Source organism: Barbus barbus (genome assembly GCF_936440315.1).
Source record: "Barbus barbus genome assembly, chromosome: 18".
In the NCBI taxonomy this organism is placed as follows: domain Eukaryota; kingdom Metazoa; phylum Chordata; class Actinopteri; order Cypriniformes; family Cyprinidae; genus Barbus; species Barbus barbus.
Genome location: NC_136746.1, coordinates 15,917,197 through 15,935,658, shown reverse-complemented (window position 1 = coordinate 15,935,658; position 18,462 = coordinate 15,917,197). Strand labels below are relative to the sequence as shown.

At 35.7% G+C, this 18,462-nt stretch overlaps 1 protein-coding gene across 4 annotated transcripts; it reads left to right on the top strand.

The window, feature by feature from the left end:
- The first annotated feature begins 49 nt into the window (after positions 1 to 49).
- On the top strand, positions 50 to 13,548 carry urb2 (URB2 ribosome biogenesis homolog). 4 transcript variants are annotated; one of them, XM_079440115.1, is made up of 11 exons: positions 430 to 503; positions 908 to 972; positions 1,255 to 1,398; positions 1,536 to 1,712; positions 2,625 to 5,859; positions 5,938 to 6,098; positions 6,838 to 6,948; positions 8,456 to 8,698; positions 10,079 to 10,175; positions 12,230 to 12,369; positions 12,799 to 13,548. In XM_079440115.1, exons 3-11 carry the CDS (start codon positions 1,273 to 1,275, stop codon positions 12,994 to 12,996), a joined length of 4,488 nt encoding a protein of 1,495 aa, XP_079296241.1. In that variant the 5' UTR covers positions 430 to 503; positions 908 to 972; positions 1,255 to 1,272; the 3' UTR covers positions 12,997 to 13,548. The 4 variants fall into 4 exon arrangements, with proteins under 4 accessions (XP_079296242.1, XP_079296241.1, XP_079296244.1 ...); XM_079440116.1 differs by lacking the exon at positions 908 to 972 and having other exon boundaries at positions 50 to 503; XM_079440118.1 differs by lacking the exon at positions 430 to 503 and having other exon boundaries at positions 886 to 972; positions 5,959 to 6,098.
- Positions 13,549 to 18,462: the final 4,914 nt, after the last annotated feature.

Below are 18,462 nucleotides of genomic sequence, written 5' to 3'. Positions count from 1 at the left end.
GGCATCTATCTATACATATCTATTAGCTCTGACGAAACTTTTCTCAGACACGATAAGTCAAACGTTTAATTAACCGAGCACTTGTTAAATAAGTGTTTCATCGGTTTACTTTTGTCTGCTTTTCATTCAGTCCATATTACGGGTGACAGATATTTCGACTTCATTATCATGTGTAGCTTGCTGTAATGTCAAGGTTACTTTGGTCACAAGGTAACGTTAAGTCGTCTTGCTAAGGTAACTTTAGGTATACATTTTCTATATGTTCTAAACTTTACTGTCAAAAGACGACGTCTTAAGCATTACTGAACATAGCTCCCCGGGCAATCCACATAAACACTTTTATTTTGTTACAATACAGTGAACCAGTATTATGGTATCTTTGATTATGCTTATTCCATCCGCAAGCGTTGATGCTCGTTCTCGATTACTACTGTCTGGTGTCAAAGTGAAGAGGTTAGAGGTCTTTGCAGACTCCGCAGCGACAACACGTGTGCGATGAGATTGTAAGTATTTTAGATTAATCTCATTACATTATAATCTCATTACATTATAAATCGCTTACTATAACAGTTATTATACCACGGTCCTTTTTATTCAATAAAATCTAGCACGCTTGTTGAGGTTGTTTCGCGAAATGATTCGCCAGACATCTGCTGGTGTGCTTTATAATGATTTTCAAACAGAGAGAGTTTACTTTAGTATGATTTTATGTGACTATTGATGTAGGAAATGAATGTTTATGCATAATAATTAGTTATGTAGTAATAATAATGATGGTAATAAATTATTATAATTATTATGCTATTGGTGTTTATAGCATTGCAGTATATAATAATGCTAGATAGTTTTGTGATCGAGATGTAATGTTTTATATACGATTATGTATTTTCATCTTCAAAAACTACAGATTTCTCACCTAAAGAACTTCATGGCTGTTATTTCGGAAGTAAAGTAAAATAAGTTACAATACCTGTAAGTACTGTTGTTGGGTTCTGGTCTCTTTATAGGCTATCAAACAGTGCCATTTTTAGTTTTTGTCTTTTTAATTATTTTAATGATTTAGCCCAGTCAATGGAGTAATTCATCTTTTCAGACAGTGTCATTTATTAGATGACTGTTTAAGTTGTAAGGTGTGAATATTGGTTAATACATTTGTCAGACTGATTGTCTACCTCTAATGTCAACCTTCTATTGATATTTAATTGGTCTAAATATGTGTAAACAGCATGATAATCTCTGTTTTTGTTCTTTTAGACACAAACTTATTTAGAAATGGCTGCCATTTACTCCGGCATCCATCTGAAACTGAAAAACCCTCGCACACCCTGGCCAGATAAACTGAAACTTGCTCGATTTGCATGGATATCAACACAGTGCCTTCTTCCTAATAAAGAGCAGGTAATTTATCTGATGTAAACTCAGTCTGCATATTTTTGAGAGTATAAAATGGTTTTAACTGGATATATCTAGCAAATGTACTGTAATATTTTTAAATGAATATTTTTCAAACATTGATGCCTCTTTCCCTATCAAAGGTTCTGTTTGACTGGACAAGTCATGCCCTCACTGGTTTTTACAATAAGAAAGTGGACATACCCTCGGAGGTGGTGGTGGGTTTATGGACCTACCTTGATGATATCCTTCACAGCAGGAAGCTTCATAATGTGTTGAGTCAGGGAAAAACCATTAGCCTTCGTCTCACACTAGCACAGGTATTTACCAGTACTTCAGTTTTGCAATAATTTCACTTGGTCTCAAATGTGCTCTTGGATATATATATACCTATAGTAACACCATTGTTTTAAATAATAATTAATTTCTGCTTGTATTATTTGCATTTGTAAGTCTCTTTAATTTAGTTATGTTAATTTCATCAATATAGCTTGAATATTAGTAAAGATTTTTGGTCAGCGTTATCAAAGACGATGCATATTCTGATGATTTTTAAAGACTTTTATCTAAAACGTTCTGTTGATTAAAAATACCACCACAGCGAGGTAAATGTAAAAAAAAAAAAAAGATTTAGAATATGATTGATTCAAATAACACGTATAAAGTCGTAATGCGCACTTTTTCTATAACAATACATTAAGACACAGACACAGAATAATTAAAACAAAGAATTCACAAAAATGTATAAAAATAGTGTACTCTAATGTAGTATTTGCAACAAGGACAATTTTTAAATGTTGTTTTTGTTAAATGTTGATACATGTTTAAATTAATATATAAAATATTAAAGTTCGTCAATGCAGTTTTTGATGGCTAAAATTAGATGTCATTTTAATCAGAGTACAGAGTAATCACGAGAACAGTCTTCTACGTTTTATTTTACATTCATCACTGATGGGAAAAGACACGTTTCGGCTCAAAGCCTTCCTCCGTGAGCAAAGCCTTTCTTGTGAGTGAGGATCATGATCTCCTATACTAAGTAATTTAACAGATTGACCTACCAAAATTAAAAGATCAAGTGATTGAAGAGTGCGGTGCAAACGAAAAATGACCAAAACTAATGAATATAGTATGAAGAAATATGAATTAATTAAATTTTAAAAAATTTTTGGTCTAAAAAAAACTATGTAAAAACGAGCACTGCATTTATCATATGTTTTATTTTATCCTAGATTATCAATGACAGGATTTTGGATTGTTCTTCAGGATTCAATCCTGAATCTGTCAGTTTCCACACCATTCTCAGCTGTTGCCATGGCATCTTGACCTCCCCAGTGCTTTCCGTGACCTACACTGCTAAGTATGAGTTGTTAGTGGAGCTCTTGAGTCGACTCTGTGGCTTGTCCAGCATGCAGCTCAGGCAGCAAAAAAGTGAGGAGCCTCTCTCTCTCAAAGTCTTTGAGGTTCTCCTCCTTGTTCTCAACACCTACCTAACAGTGCAGAAACAGCAGGCAAACTCCAACCGAGTGTTTTCCCAGGTAACAGCACACCTTCTTCATCCTCTTCTCCTGCTCAGACACTTACTGAACACTAGAGTATGGACTGAGAAGGATGACTTCAAGATTCGCCACCATCTGAGCAAGGAAATCCGGAACAAAGTGGACTCTGTTCTTCAGTCAGCGCTCTTCATTTCTGATCATTTGCTGTGCTACAAGGAAGAAGTTTTACCATCGGAGGATAAAGCTGGGACCAGAAAGAGCCATGTGGGAAAGGGCTTACAAGGCCCCGTCAATATGATCCTTTTGAAACTTAATGTCCAAGCAACTAACGAAGAGGAAGAGGCTTTATTTTATGCCGTTAAATCAAACTCTCTCACTCTGCTTTTTAAATTTGCCCTAGATTCATTTTGTAAAGGGGGAGAAAACAAGCAAGTCATCTTCCACCTCATGGCCAAGCTCATTACTGCTTTGGGGTTCACAGATGAACTGGATATTGATGAGAAATTTAGTGCATTGAACTGGGGTATTGCTTTACTTGCCCTGGAGAACCTCCTGAACTCCTGTTTGGCTGGTGATATCTATAATGTGGCTGCAGACAGAATACAACACGGAGAGGTGCAATTGAAGTTCTACAGGAAACTGGCTCGCCTATTATTTAACAATACCCAGATGGGCATCCCAGCTTGGTACCGCTGTCTCAGAGCTCTGCTTGCACTGAATCACCATATACTGGAGCCAGATTTAGATGAGCTCCTTTCAGCTGTGTGGGTTGATGCAGACAACATGGAAGTACGTGTTAGGAAAGCCAGAGAAGCACTCGTGTCTGCCGTCTTGCAAACTTATGCCAAACTCCGACAGCTGCCTAAACTTATAGAAGAGCTACTTGATGTTGTGTGTCGGCCTGCAGCGGATGAATTGAGACCGCCGTTGTTGCCCGAAACGATACAAAAGGCCCTGAATCAGTGTTTGCTAGACAATCCTCCGAGCCAAAATCTCGAGATCTGTTGGCTCATTTTAAAAAAGATGCAGTGCTATCTTCTCCCCCACATCCAAGATGAAACATCGGATTTGGCGCTGAAAGTGTTTTCTTTGAGTTTGCTCCTCTACGCTGTACTCTTCAGTTTTAAGACCCTGGACAACAGCACCCCAGTGCCAATCGTGAAGAAGACTCAGAATCTTATGATGGAGATGCTGAAGGTCGTTGAAGACCTGTTGAAGCAGAACTTTGTCACCGAAGGTCCTTGGATGGAGAAGGTCCAAGAGGTGACCCTTCTGCTTACTCATACTTTGGTTGAGGTGGATACGCTCTTCCAGATTCACTGTTCTAAGTACACATCGCCGGCTGCCTCACAGAGTGGCGCTTTAGTGGACAAAGCCCTGACATTAGGGGACATGGACAGTCCACTAAGTAAATTATTACAGAATCTCCTTGCGCTCCACAAGCTGAAGGTACACCTGCTCAAACCATCTACTGAAACATCAGGTGCATCAGAGATACAGAAAATGGCTCAGTTCATTCTAAAAAGGCAAGAACTTTCAATGATGCTTGACGCCAACCAGATCTGGGACTTTCAATTTTGTACTGTTAATGCCAACACTTATATGGCAGCCCGCTGGTTTCTTGTTACCTCCAACCTTCCATTAATTGCCCCTTATCTTGAACCAAATGACATATCTGTTTTTGCAGAATGCATGTTGAAGTCTTTGCTTCAGAGTTTGGATGCCTCTGGAAGCAATTTGGAGAACACTGGGATCTCTGTCTCCTTAATATCCAGGCAATTACTCGAGAGTCCTGTTCTTTGTGAGCTCCCTGAGATTTTTTCTGCAGTGATAAAGTGCATCATCAAGGCATTTTTTGGACAGCGTGGCTCATCACACATTCAGTTTGTCAGTCCTTCGTTTTTGAAACCTTGTGTGGAAATGGTTGGAGTTGAAGATGAAGAAACAAACGTGAAGAGACTAATAGCCATCGGACAGGAGATGTTAGACTCTGTCAAAATGAGCTCTTCCATACCTCTATCTAAAAAACAGGCAGATCAATTACAACAGCTGCTCAAAGTTACAAGTGTCCTGAATGGAAATGCAATGTCCTCTAAAGACTATTCAGAACTTTTTCTGATTTTGTTCACACTGACTTCTTGTGTTCAGTGTGAAGAAAGCATTGATCTCTCTGCAACTATTGGATTGCTCAAAGAGCTTTTTAATGTTATGACTTCACTGCTGGTGGTTAAAAACTCTCAAATGATCCTGAAAGTTGTTCATGGAAGTAATCTCTTAGAGGCAACTATGACTTCCCTCTTTTCTCGGAGCAGCAAGGGGCTCTTCAAGGGTTTGGATGGCCTGATCTGGTTGTCTTTCCTTCAGTCAGTGCAAGACTTCATTCAGTCCCTAATTCAGATCATAATCGACCGGAAGAGCAGCATGTTCCTCAATCTGGAGAAGTTTACCTCCTTCATGGTTGAAAGTAACCTCTCCGCAGGAGTTCTGGCTGTAGATGCAGGGGATCTCTGCTCGCTACAACTCCATCTGGTAACTTTAAGCACTCTATGCAAAGAAATGATCACAAGCCTTGGCAAGAACAAACAGCTGGATCAGACTTTGACTCATTTGTTAGAGAAGGCCACTTCTGTCATGGAGCCAGCCATACAGGCTATGCTGATGTACAAGGGAAGTAGACAGATACAGTCCTTTTCTGTTGAAATGGTAACAATCATGATCAGGAGTGAACTAGCAATAGACTCAATCTCTGAAAATAATGGGCAGAAGAAAATATCCCACATGGTGTTCTACCAGAGCTTTTGCCAGCAGATCTTAAAGGAACTAACCCCGGCACCCCGCCCTATGGACTTCCGCATTTCATCAATTCACTATCTCTCTGCGTTCTACATGGCTGCGGAAAAGACCAAAGCGACAGATCTTGAAGAACTCCATATTAAGATTTTGCAGAGTATCCATGCGCTGCTGTCAGGTCAGTTTTTCAATTTCAAATTAAATTTTTGTGTACCCTCTGCCTGTTCTGTAAACAGTCTGTCAATCATTTCATCAGGAACGTGGTTGTCATTGTCAGACGTGAAGGAGCTGGAGGGGCCAGTAAAGGAGCTTCTAAATCAGCTGGTGTCCAGCTGTTCTCAAGAGCAGTTCCATCTATTACTGCTGATACTCAGAGAGGGACTTGTGCCAGCAAAGATTGAAGGAGGCCACTGCACTGTAAGATTCTTTTAGTGTCGTAGTGTTTATTGTTGTGTGTAATAATATAGTGCAATAGTTAATACATGCTGTGAATTTATTACATAATGCCATTCCTTTGTTTACAGGCTTAACACATTTATTCAGTTTTTAAAATCTACAGAACATAGTCCCTAGTGCCCACTTATCAGTAAATGGCAATATTTGTAAATTTATTAGGGATTAAAACCCAGACAGGACACATAATAAAGTAATTTGCATTCTTAATATTATGAAATTTAAATATAATTGAAATTGACTTAAAGTGAAATGCAAACACCAGTGGAGGACAAAAACATCTTAATGCATGTACAATTAGGTCAATAATGAGTTGGAAAATTATTGAATTATTGCAGAGAATAGTTCATCGTTAGTCTGGGAAATAGGATCTGTCTTTGTTGTTGCATAACTCAAACTATGAATGTCATTCAGACAAATTACTGAAACTAATAATCACATAAAGGTCTATTAGTAGGTTTTCTTTGCTTAAAAATGAATTAATAATGATTAACCATCGTTATTTAATTGAATGACAGCCTTAAGTCATATATTTAAAAGTCTGCCACCAGTTTCGTTGTGTGTCTTTTTTTCTGGATGATTGAAGTTGACATAAAAAGATTTAAGTTTACAAAATCCCTTGCTTTTTCTTTCTCAAAGCATAAGAGTTTCTAACCATATTTGTAGCATGCATTGATTATGTTTTTTGTTTTTTCTTTCACAGGAGGTTCTGTCCACAGTAACTTTTATAAAGCTGCTTGCCGGCTGTCAGTTTCCAGAGCATTGCTCAAAGGCTTTTTGGCTCATCACCCCACAAATCATATCTACTCTCATTGTAAGTATTTCAGTACATGTTTTCAATTTGTTTCCCATTTGATTTTTTTTTTTTTTTTCCTGAATAAGATTAATCACGCATGCATTTCTATTGTACTAGTCTCTTTTTAATGCAATTGTCTTTTTAAGAGAAAAACATCATGATATCCTGCTTTTTGTGTAAACTTTCTCATAAGCTTTGGACATTGGATGTTTAGGATTTAACAACTGATAGACAAATTGAGGGAAGTATTGTCTTCCAAAAAACCTTAAACAAGATTAAAGCCAGTAAACCCAGGAACAAGAAAATGCAGAACAAAGAAAAACATTTATTCAATTTAGATAACTTTACAGTTTAATTAACACACAAGGAAGAAGTGCTTCAACAAAAAACATGAGGCTCACGTTTCCACTTTTAAACCCTCCAACTGCATGGCACTGTTTACTTCCTTTATAAATAATTTCCTGGACTTCTTGCTTAAATAAAAACCTAGGGACATTATGCAATAAATACTATACATTTTTCCTTCTATTGAGCCTGTGATGTTCCTTTAAGGGCGCCTAGAGAGTTGGCTGGCAGTGAGAAACACCATGCAGCTAGTTTTGTAAAACATATCACATACCTCACCCACCGGCCTGACTCTCTCTCGTCTTGATTTAGCATTAAAATTCATCTGCCTGGAAAAGTCAGGTTTTCAAAGTCTTGTCATGTCACTGAGTTCACTCAGAGAAGGAGTGTGTGTGCCTGTCAGGTTACTTTTATCACTGCACTTTTCTTCTCAGTGTCAGAACTTGACATACTAGAGCTGCCGCCAGCAGAGTTCACCACAGCAACCAGAAGCTTTGTTAACCTTATGCTGTACACACATCTATACTAGTACACAAATATAGAACAAGCTCTGTAATCGTCACTTTTGTGATTAATATTTTATAGCACTGATCGGTTGAAAAGTATTCTGTTAGAAAGTGAACTGATATTGTGCTACGTTTGAAGGTGTCTGCAGGATTTCTGGGAAATGTCAGCCTGGTTTCTAAGAGCTCTTACATAAGATTTCGGTTTCAAATAAATGCTGTTCTTTGAACTTTCTATTCATAAAAGCATCATGGAATTGTTTTTATCACTGTTTATGCAAAAATATTAAGAAGCACAACTGTTTTCAAATTTAAGAATAATAGAAATGCTTCTTGAGCAGCAAATCAGCATATTCGAATGATTTCTGAAGGATCGTGTGACACTTAAGACTGGAGTAATGATGCTGAAAATTCAGATTTGCAATCACAAGAATAAATTACATTTTAAAATATATTTTATATTAAAAATATTACTGTTTTACTGTATCAAATATTTTGTATTGTGAAATATTTCAATCAAATAAATGCAGCCTTCTATCAAAAACATTGAAACTCTTAACTGACCCCAGACTGTGTGTCTAATAGCATTATGGTCTCTTTCTTTTCACATATTTTTTTACTTGATATTGAGAGACATTACAATTAAATGTATTTTGTTTTTTTCAATTTGTTTTTAGTTTGTTATAAAGGAGTCCAGCAAGATCCCTTCTCTGACCCGTGCGCTGACGTTACCAACTCTCGAGACTTTGACTGTCCTGCTCCGGCAGGGTGAAGCAAAGATCTCGAACCCACACCATGTGATTGTGGTTCTGGGTGCACTGCAGTTTGTGCCTCTCGACAGTCATTCCATGGAGGACTACCATGCTGCTTTTGAGGCCATCCATGAAGCCTTGTTTTCAACTATCCACTGCTACCCTCAGGTGAGTATCCTGGGACTGGAGGGAGAGACAGATAATAGCTTAAACTTAACGGGCAGAAGAAAATGTACCATAAAAAGGTACACATTTTATTGTTTTATTCTTTCAAGTTTGAATTATATCCTTATATGTTTTAAATTGACTTAAACAATCAGCCAGAGGCCATGGAGGTAGAAACTGTGCCAGATGCTATCAGTTTTTTAAAGACTGGTCTCTGACATCTGTTTATCTGCCCTTGCGTTGGGAAAATGTTTTATTAATGTGGCTTTCAGGGTTTTGTTTCATGAGCACACCCAACATACTTTGTCTGGCAGAGGAAAAATGAATCCCAAAGCATGAATAAAGAATACAAATATATCATTTAGTAAACGCATAATATATCCGTTAGTAAATACAGTATGACATGGAATTTTTTGAGATGAAAAGCATTGTTACTCAGACTCAGTTATTTTTTTATTTTTTTTGAGTAAATTATAGTAATTTGCTCTTATTGTGCACTTTAAAAACAGTGGATGTCTTGGTAAATGTTACATTAAGCCGAATTGGTAAATTAGTTCTCTGAGATGCTTTGGAAAATGCTGATGTTTCCATAGGTTTATGCAAATAGGTATATTACAGCTAATGCTGCTTGATGTTAGGAGTGAATATTACAGTGGCCTAGAGAGGCGTTTAATTTGCACTTATTAAGAGTGAAAATTAGCATGTAGTTGCCACAAATCCTGAGGGGAAAGGAGCTTATAGTGTCTGGTAGGTAAGGAATATTGGAACTGTGTAAGACTTCAAGGTGTACAGGTTGCTTTGCCAGTGAAAGTAGGAGACTTGCATGTTGAATCAGAGATTTAAATCAGTTCATTGAATTGTCCACATAACTTATTTCCTGTAAATTCAAACTTGGCAATTCTTATTTGTTTTTGCCACTAGGTGTAAATCAGATCCATCTGTCTTAAGGGCATAGTTCATCCAAAAAATGAAAATTCTGTCATTTACTCATCTTCATGTTGTTCCAAAGCTGAATGAGATTCTTTCTTTGTTGGAGTGTTGGTAACCAGACAGTTGCTGGTAGCAAACCTTTAAATGGATAGTTCAACCAATTTTGGGGTGAAATATCCCTTTAAAACTCTCATACTTCACATTATAACAAAACAACTGGACGTTGTATTTTTTTTAAGAAAACTTAATGGCCAAATAAAAAGTGAAAAATCACCAATCACTATTATCTTGTTTATATTGTAGTTGCTAGGATTCAACTAATACATCAATCTTCTATTAAAAAAATTTATTCAGGGTCAGATGTTTTTGTATTCATTGGATAAACATAAAGGATTTTGGATTTTACACTAAGCCCAGCGTTGCACCAGTTTTGAAAGCTTCAAATGTTTGCAGGTGATGTTAAAGGCTTCTCCTACCTTCCTGAATTGCTTCTATCGCTTGGTTTCATCAGTCATGCATGAAGGCAGACAGCGGGCTGACTCTGACAGAGGTAAGCATACCTATATTAGCCACGTTCAGAACTGTTTATTTAAACCTTATGTACAGTTAAATCTCTTATGCTCACTAAGGCTGCATTTAAAATAACTATTTTCTATTTGAGTATATTTCCAGATGTCATTTATTCCTGTGATGGCAAAGCTGAATTTTCAGCAAGTGTCACACTTCTTATCTAATATTTTTTGTGGAAACTGTGAACCCCCCCCCCCCCCCCCCCCCCCGCCAGTCTTTACATTCAATAGAAAATTAAGAAGAACAGCATTTATTTGAAATACAATTATTGTATTTACTGTACTATTGATAAATTGAATGCATTCTTGATGACTAAAATATGAATTTCTTTCAAAATGTCTTATTGACTCCAAATATTTGAACCATATATTGAGATATCTATTCACCCGCTGTTGCTTAAATCCTATTTAATTGATAAATGGAGGGTATCGTAGTTGTGTAAATGTCAATGCTGAGTTTCTCCTGGCTGTTAGTATTTTATTCATCCCATAGTTGTAACATAGTACAAGTGTCCTGTTCTCAACCAATGAGTCATTTACATTTACATTACATTTACATTTAGTCATTTGGCAGACGCTTTTATCCAAAGCGACTTACAATTGGGGAATACAAAAAGCGATTCATCTTGAAGAGGCAGTCAGACAGAGGAAGTGCTCGTAACACCAAGTCTCAGTCATTGTTCAAATAAGTACAAGCTAGTAGGTGGAGAGAAAGATATAGGGAAACTTTTTTTTTTTTTTTTTTTTTTTGAGTTTAGGATGAAGTCAAGTACTGCCGAAAGAGATGAGTTTTCATTTATTGAGTATCAATAGAGCCATATGTCTCCTGATACTTTCCCATCTACAAGTTGCACTGAATTCATTTATTGTGCAGAAAGATGTTATTTGAGGTATGATTCACCTAATGAGACAAGCACATCATTGAGCCGTGTTCAGAGACAGATGCTTGCAGACTGTGGCTCTGTGGATTGAATTTCAAAGTGAAGTGAAGGAGAAAAAAATTCCATGAAGAAAGAAGTTTGAATTTGATCCCGAAGCTTGAGGCTCAACACATTTTAGCACTGAAGGCGTATCCTTTTTGAATTGAGAACTCTTTTTATGACTTAAGATTTTAAAGCCTTTTTTTCTCTGTCCATTAGTCTTTCTTCATTTCTCAGACTTTCATATTTGACATCAAAGTTTGGTCCAAACTTAAATGTATTATGATGTGAGGCAATTTCAGTCTTATTGATCATCTTATGGTGCTTTCTTAAAACATGAATTTGATGCTCACTCTTATGTCTGACAGATAATCTGGCTTTGAAAAGATTTAACCAGGATTCATATTTATAATCTAAAATGTATTTAATATTAATGATTGGTGGTTAACACGTTTTTTAAGATTTTTATTATTTATTTATTTGAAGAAATTAGTACTTCTATTAAGTAAAGACGCATTAATATGATTAAAAGTCACAGTTAAGTCTTTTACATTGTTACATGTGTAAAGAAGTATTTCAAATAAATGCTGTTCTTTTGAACTTTCCATTAAACATAGAATCCTGAAAAAAAAATCGTCATGGTTTCCATAAAATATATTATGCAGAACAAGCATTTTTAACATTGATAATCATAAGAAATATTTCTTGAGTCCCATATATGCATATTAGGATAATTTCTGAAGGATCGTGTCATTCAAATACAAAAGTTATTTTAAAGTTATTTAGTTATTTTTTGTTTTATAGTTATTTTTGTGGTGGTGTGCATAAGAGAATTCTTATACAAATGGTATTTTTTGTGATTTTTCAAACCTATTATGTTCCGATTAAAGGTGCCCTAAGTAATTTGGAATATCAAACATAAAATGTAAATGGATATATACACACCTGTCTAAAGGTTTACAGACGTGTCTTATGGAGGTCATGCTGAGTTTTTTGAATCAGATTAATTATTAGATTTTAATTAAATGCACCAACGGCGTTAAGCATAATTAATCACATGCGTTAACAGTTCTAATTACAATATTACAATTACTTTGTGATTCTCTTTTTTTCAGCTTCTGAGAAAGACAAAGAGAGTCTTCTGAAGTGTGCCATGCTGGTGGAGAGGATGTACACTCATATTGCCAGTGCTGCGGAAGAGTTCACAGTCCTGTCTTCATTCATTGTTGCACAATATGTCAGTGAACTGCAGAGGGTGAGGCACTAGTCATTATCAGTTTTTATCTGCCACATGCCCATGCCAATTTCTACTCAAATGCTTCCTGAAATTGTCTTTTCTGCTCTCGTGAACTGCCTGCCAATATTCGCTAAAATATTCTAGAGGAATCTTCTCGGTGTCATAAATCTTAAACCACACAATTATAGCTTGAGAGTTGATGCACTGGGACTGATCCGATGTCCTGCACTCTTGGCAATAATGCTATTCTAACAGACCAGAGGTTGCGTTTGAAAGGAGAAACACATTGTCCAGTGTGATTTGAGAGCCAGTTGTTTTTGTCAACAAGTGTGACATGCATTTGACCTCTAACTAGGCTGAGACTCATGTTACTGCACTTAACAATCCCATTGCAGATAATTGTTGTCGTTGTATACTCTAACTATGAGTTTCCTTCTTATTTCCTAGGTGACGCTTCAGCCAGAAATTAAGGCACATCTAACAGAGGGTATATACTGTATCCTGGACCATTGTGTTGAACAAAACATTAAGTTTTTGAACACCACCCTTCAAATGGGTGTCAAGGAAGTGTTCAATGAACTGTACAGTAGTTACACACACTATCACAAATCTCAAAGACAAGGGGAAGAAAAGTACACCGTTTAAAATTTGCATCCTCTGCCTTAAACTGTTTGTGTGAAGTGAGTAAATCTGCCATTTGAAATGTTTACTTCTAATTATTCTGTTATAATTAAGGATGAGTCTAGAAATGTTTGAAAATGTTGTATGTTAGTTCACTCAAACATGAAAATTTGTGATGATTTACTCACCCTCGTGCTGTTCCAAACCTGTATGACTTTGTTCTGTGAAACACAAAGATAATTTGATCACTTTTTTGTCCATACAATGGAAGTCAATAGGCTCCATTGTTGTTTGATTCACCGTGTTCTACAAAATAATTTTTTGTGTTCTGCAGAAAAAGAAATTCATACAGGTTTGGAACAGTCTGGTGAATAAATAACACAACTTTCCTTTTTGGGTGAACAATCCCTCTAAATAAGTGAAAAGTCTTTGTTGTGATTTGTATTTTGTACTTTCTCATTTTTTTGTAATTGATAAACAGGATGTTTTTTCTGAGAAGAACAGTACATTTTTCTGTGTAACCATTACTAATGTCCTCAGACAAACCCTATTAATTAAAAGACCTATCAAAGAGTTAAGGTGTTACAGTGGCTTATCCGAATGGACAACCTAAAGTCCTGAAACGAAGTTGGAGAAATCCCGTCTCAGGATTGTTCTTCTAAATAAACCAATTAACCTGAGGCCGCTCCAGGTGGACTCTATAAAAGTAGTGTACTGTGAAAGGGTCTCCTGGATGACAAATAACCAATTAAAAACAACCCCATTAGACCTATATTGTAAAAATGGTGTTAAACCTTTATAGAGCAGTCACATCAACTAAAACAAGTTTACCAAATAAGTCAGGTTTATTTCAGCTGGTCTGACTTATTGTCATTTGATTTGGTTCAAAATAAGTCAGGCCACATGAAATAAACCTGGCTTATTTGGTAAACTTGTTTCTGGTTTGCCTCAACTTTTTAAGCAGTACTGCAGTGTACAATAACATTGTGTTGCTGAGGTTGTCTTTGAAGAGAATTTAGATGCAAAACATGAACAACCTCATATGCAGACTGAATAAATGTACAACTATATGAACACAGTGCCATCACAATACTACAAAATGGTCAACATGCACTGTACTGGATCCATGAGGAACTATGAAGGAGGGGGACCACCAGGGTTTTTCTTTGTTGGAGGTGTAGATGCGATTGTGCAGGACAATGTAGGAAATGTGTGACAGAGATAAATTTACTACATTAGTTGGAAAGCTTATTTGCCATTACGTTTTAAATCGCCAATAAGCTTTGTTGTTCGTGACTGGCTCTATGGAACTCAATTTACAATGTAATTTACACTACAGGACCTACTCAGTCTGCAAAATATAATGAACTAAGTAACAGGGTAGTAGGTACAAATCACATTTTATACTAAAATATAAGAAATATATACTTTTATACTAAAATTTCCTTAAGTATCAAGTAGTTTTTTCGGTAGTTAGTTCATTTTCTTTTATTGACTATATGTGAACGTTAAATGCGTTTTACTAGATTCAGTGTATCTTGAACTTTGTTGAATCTAGCAGACTTGATCCACTATGGCCCGGTTTCAAAGACAGGGTTTAGACTAAGCCAGGATTAAGCCATAGTTCAATTAGGACATTTAAGTCATTTTTATAAACATGCTTAGAAAAAAACATTACTGGAGTGCATCTTGAGACAAGACAAAAAGGCACTGATATATTTTAAGATCAGTCAGAGCAAGTTTATTTCAGTTGAAACCTCAGACTTACAGTTTAGTCTAGGACTAGGCTTAAGCCTCGTCTGTGAAACCGGGGGTATGTGTCTAGATCTGGGCTTCCCAACTCTGGCCCAATCATCATTGGAATGATGCATTGTTATTTTCCCCTGAACATTGTGTATATAGATTTTTTTTAAACAACAGTCAATGCTATTTTTAGCATACTTTTTTCTTCTACATTATTATTTTGTCAATTTCCTGTTCCTTGAAGGCTACAACCCTAAACACCTCAACCAGCCATTCAAGGCCTTCAGATTTGCTAGAACAGGGGTGCCCAAACTCGGTCCTGGAGGGCCAGTGTCCTGCAGAGTTTAGATCCAACCCCAATTAGACACACCTGAACCAGCTAATCAAGCTCTTACTAGGCATACTAGAAATTTCAGGTTGTTGAGGCAAGTTGGAGCTAAACTCTGCAGGACACCGGCCCTCCAGGACAGAGTTTGGGCACCCCTGTACTAGAAACTTCTAGGAAAGTGTGTTGGAGCAGGTCGGAGCTAAAATCTCTAGAACATCATGATTGTGATCAAAGGAAATTATCTGGTGGCTAAAGGTATTTTCAAGAAAAAAAACTCACTTGAAAAAAGCACTTGAGTCTCTTCAAAAAGGACATTCTTCAGGTGTTTTATCATTAGTTGTGCTTTCATATTGCTGACAGCCATGTCAGTCACTATCCTAGAGTGGAGGGATCCAAAAACAAGTTATTGACTGGTGTTCTGGCTTTTCAAGTGACACTTGGCTCTGTGTAGATGTGTGTCTGTTGGGAAAACTGATGGTGGAGCTGTTTCACAACTGCTCCATAGTTGTATATTACAGTGATTCCCAACAACATTCCTGGAGCACATCCAACACTGCACATTTTGCATGTCTCAGTTCAAACATACCTGATTCAGGTCATCAGTTCATTAATAAAAACTCCAAGACCTGAAATGGGTGTGTCAAAACGGACATTCAAAATGAACCAGAACCAGGAACGTGGTTTGAAGCCACTGCTTTAGATGACCTGGTTTGTATTTTTGATCTTCAAGGGTTGCAACACCTTCATCAGATTCACAGAAGCTCTGCAGCCATTCCTGTTTGATGTTTCCCAACTTTCATTTCCTTTGTTCAGCAGTCAGGTAATAGTGGGTACCCTAGAAATGGTGTCTGTAGGGGGTCTTGCATGTAAGTGAAGGACTAGAACGGGGCAGAAAGCACCCAGGAGCTGGCAGGGATGATCAGACCAGTGGACGATGGCCAAGTCTGTTGAAAAACAGATTCGCCTCATTAGCCCGGGTGAATGCTCAAATGTAGGCCTTTAGATACAACAAACCATTGAATGTAGAGGGAAAAAGACATTTGCCCACAGTGCACATATACAGACAGGTCATAAAAATAATTAATATAAGATGGAAACGGTTCTGTTCACACTCACAGAGCATGGATTCCTGTCTGAAATTCTGGAAGACAATTAGAATTGCATATTTATCAAAGGTTATAACAACATGCGTCAATGTGTGTTTATTACAGAGTTCCAATGTTATTTCTCATGTTCTACCATATTTCACGCATGCCTGCAGGTTTATTTTCATAATAGTCAGCTGGCCTTGTATTTGAGGATGAATCGCTCAGTGAGAGTGTTGACATGTTTAAATTGTGCACCGATATAAATATTACAACTTGTCCTTTGGAATCCAATTGTTTTTGAATGTTATTGTATTTTCAATCAAGGTTAAGAGTAGTCATTGACTTCATGTTTTTATACAGTCCAGCAGCCAATTATGAGAATGCTGTTATTTCCCTATGGAGATGGAGCTTTCATAAAATCATGTTGACCTTTTATAGCCACTAGGAGATCGTTATTTTCCATAAACTCCCTGGACGTTTTTGCAATTCACTCCAGGCTGTATCTCAGAACAGAAAACATCTTATTCTACACTGTAAAAACTTTTACTATGATCTACTCAATTTTTTTGGTGAAACATTTTTACACTAAAAAATATTGAGTAAATTTTAAAGATGTGAAATCATTTAAATATACTTTAACAGTCAAGTGAGTGTAACTAAAAAAATTAAGTAGATTCTAATAATTACATTAACTAGTATCATAAATAAAAATTAGTAAATATAATTAAAATCCTTAATAAATGCAATAGTAATTCTAAATAAAACACACTAAAAAAATTAAGTAGATTTAAATAATTAGATTAATTGAGCTCATAAATAAAATTTAGTAATTATAATTAAAATAATTAATCAATGCAAAAGTAATTCTAAATCAAACACACTAAAAAATTAAGTAGATTTAAATAATTAGATTAATTGAGCTCATAAATAAAAATTAGCAAATATAATTAAAATCCTTAATAAATGCAATAGTAATTCTAAATAAAACACACTAAAAAAATTAAGTAGATTTAAATAATTAGAATAATTAATCAATGCAAAAGTAATTCAAAATCAAACACAATAAAAATTTAAGTAGATTAAAATAATTAGATTAAATGATCTCATAAATAAAATGAGTAATTATAATTAAAATCCTCAAGCAATGCAATAGTAATTTAGTAGTAAATCAAAAACACAAAAAAATTAGATTTCATTAACATGCAGTATATACAAATGTCCTTTACTTTTTACTTATATTTTAAAACTGTATTTACCATTTACTCCATAAGTGCTTTACAATATGTATAATAAAACCAAATGATAACCAAAACAGTTTCAATTAAACATTTATTTGTCCAATTTGACCATAACTCCATACTTTTCAAATGACTTGAATACATTTTAGTCACTGAACTGTGGATACTACGAAATTCATATATTTCATTCACAAAATCCATAAAAAAAAAAAAAATCATTTAAAATTTTTGACATTTAAAACCCATTACTTCTCCAATTAAACGACAACAACAATGTCATTAAAGGGTTAGTTCACCCAAACATGAAAATTTTAGCCACTGAACTCTGCATATGGGAACTTTCAAACTAAATTTTATCAAAAATGACTTTTATTAGCATGTCGAAGATTAAACGGTCTTGAGGCTTTGTTTACATTAAAGACCACACCCACCCAAAATGTATTTTAACAATTGCATTGCAATGTGCAACAGCACATGGACCATAGACAAAATGATTCATTCCGACTAATCGCATCCAAAACAAGTTTGTTTACATAATATGAGTGTGTACTGTGGATATTTAGTATGTATATATAAATATACACACATACAGCATGTATTTTGAAAATATTTACATGTATATATTTATATTCATATAAATTATATCATATATAATTATACTTAATCTATAAACATTTTTCTTAAATATATACACATGCATGTGTGTGTACTTATATATTCTTAATAAATATACACTGTACCCACACATATATTATCTAAACAAAAACTTTTAATTTTGGATGCGATTTGTCGTTTGACAGCACAATCTAGGCAATTGGGTAATTTTTTAGTCTCTGGACCTTTTTTAGCCAGAGCTCTGCATATGGGAACTTGCAAACAAACTTTATCAAAAATAACTTTTATTAGCATGTCGAAGATTAAACGGTCTTGAGGCTTTGTTTACATTAAAGACCACACCCACCCAAAATGTATTTTAACAATTGCATTGCAATGTGCAACAGCACATGGACCATAGACAAAACGATTGATTTGGATTAATCGCATCCAAAATAAAAAGTGTGTTTACATATGCGTGTACGGTGTATATTTATTA

Bases quoted from the DNA above. Each gene is read 5' to 3' on its own strand.
- urb2 (XM_079440116.1), top strand. From the start codon at position 1,273: ATGGCTGCCATTTACTCCGGCATCCATCTGAAACTGAAAAACCCTCGC. The intron at 1,399-1,535 runs GTAATTTATCTG...TCCCTATCAAAG, and splicing joins TTCTTCCTAATAAAGAGCAG to GTTCTGTTTGACTGGACAAG. The intron at 1,713-2,624 runs GTATTTACCAGT...ATTTTATCCTAG, and splicing joins TTCGTCTCACACTAGCACAG to ATTATCAATGACAGGATTTT.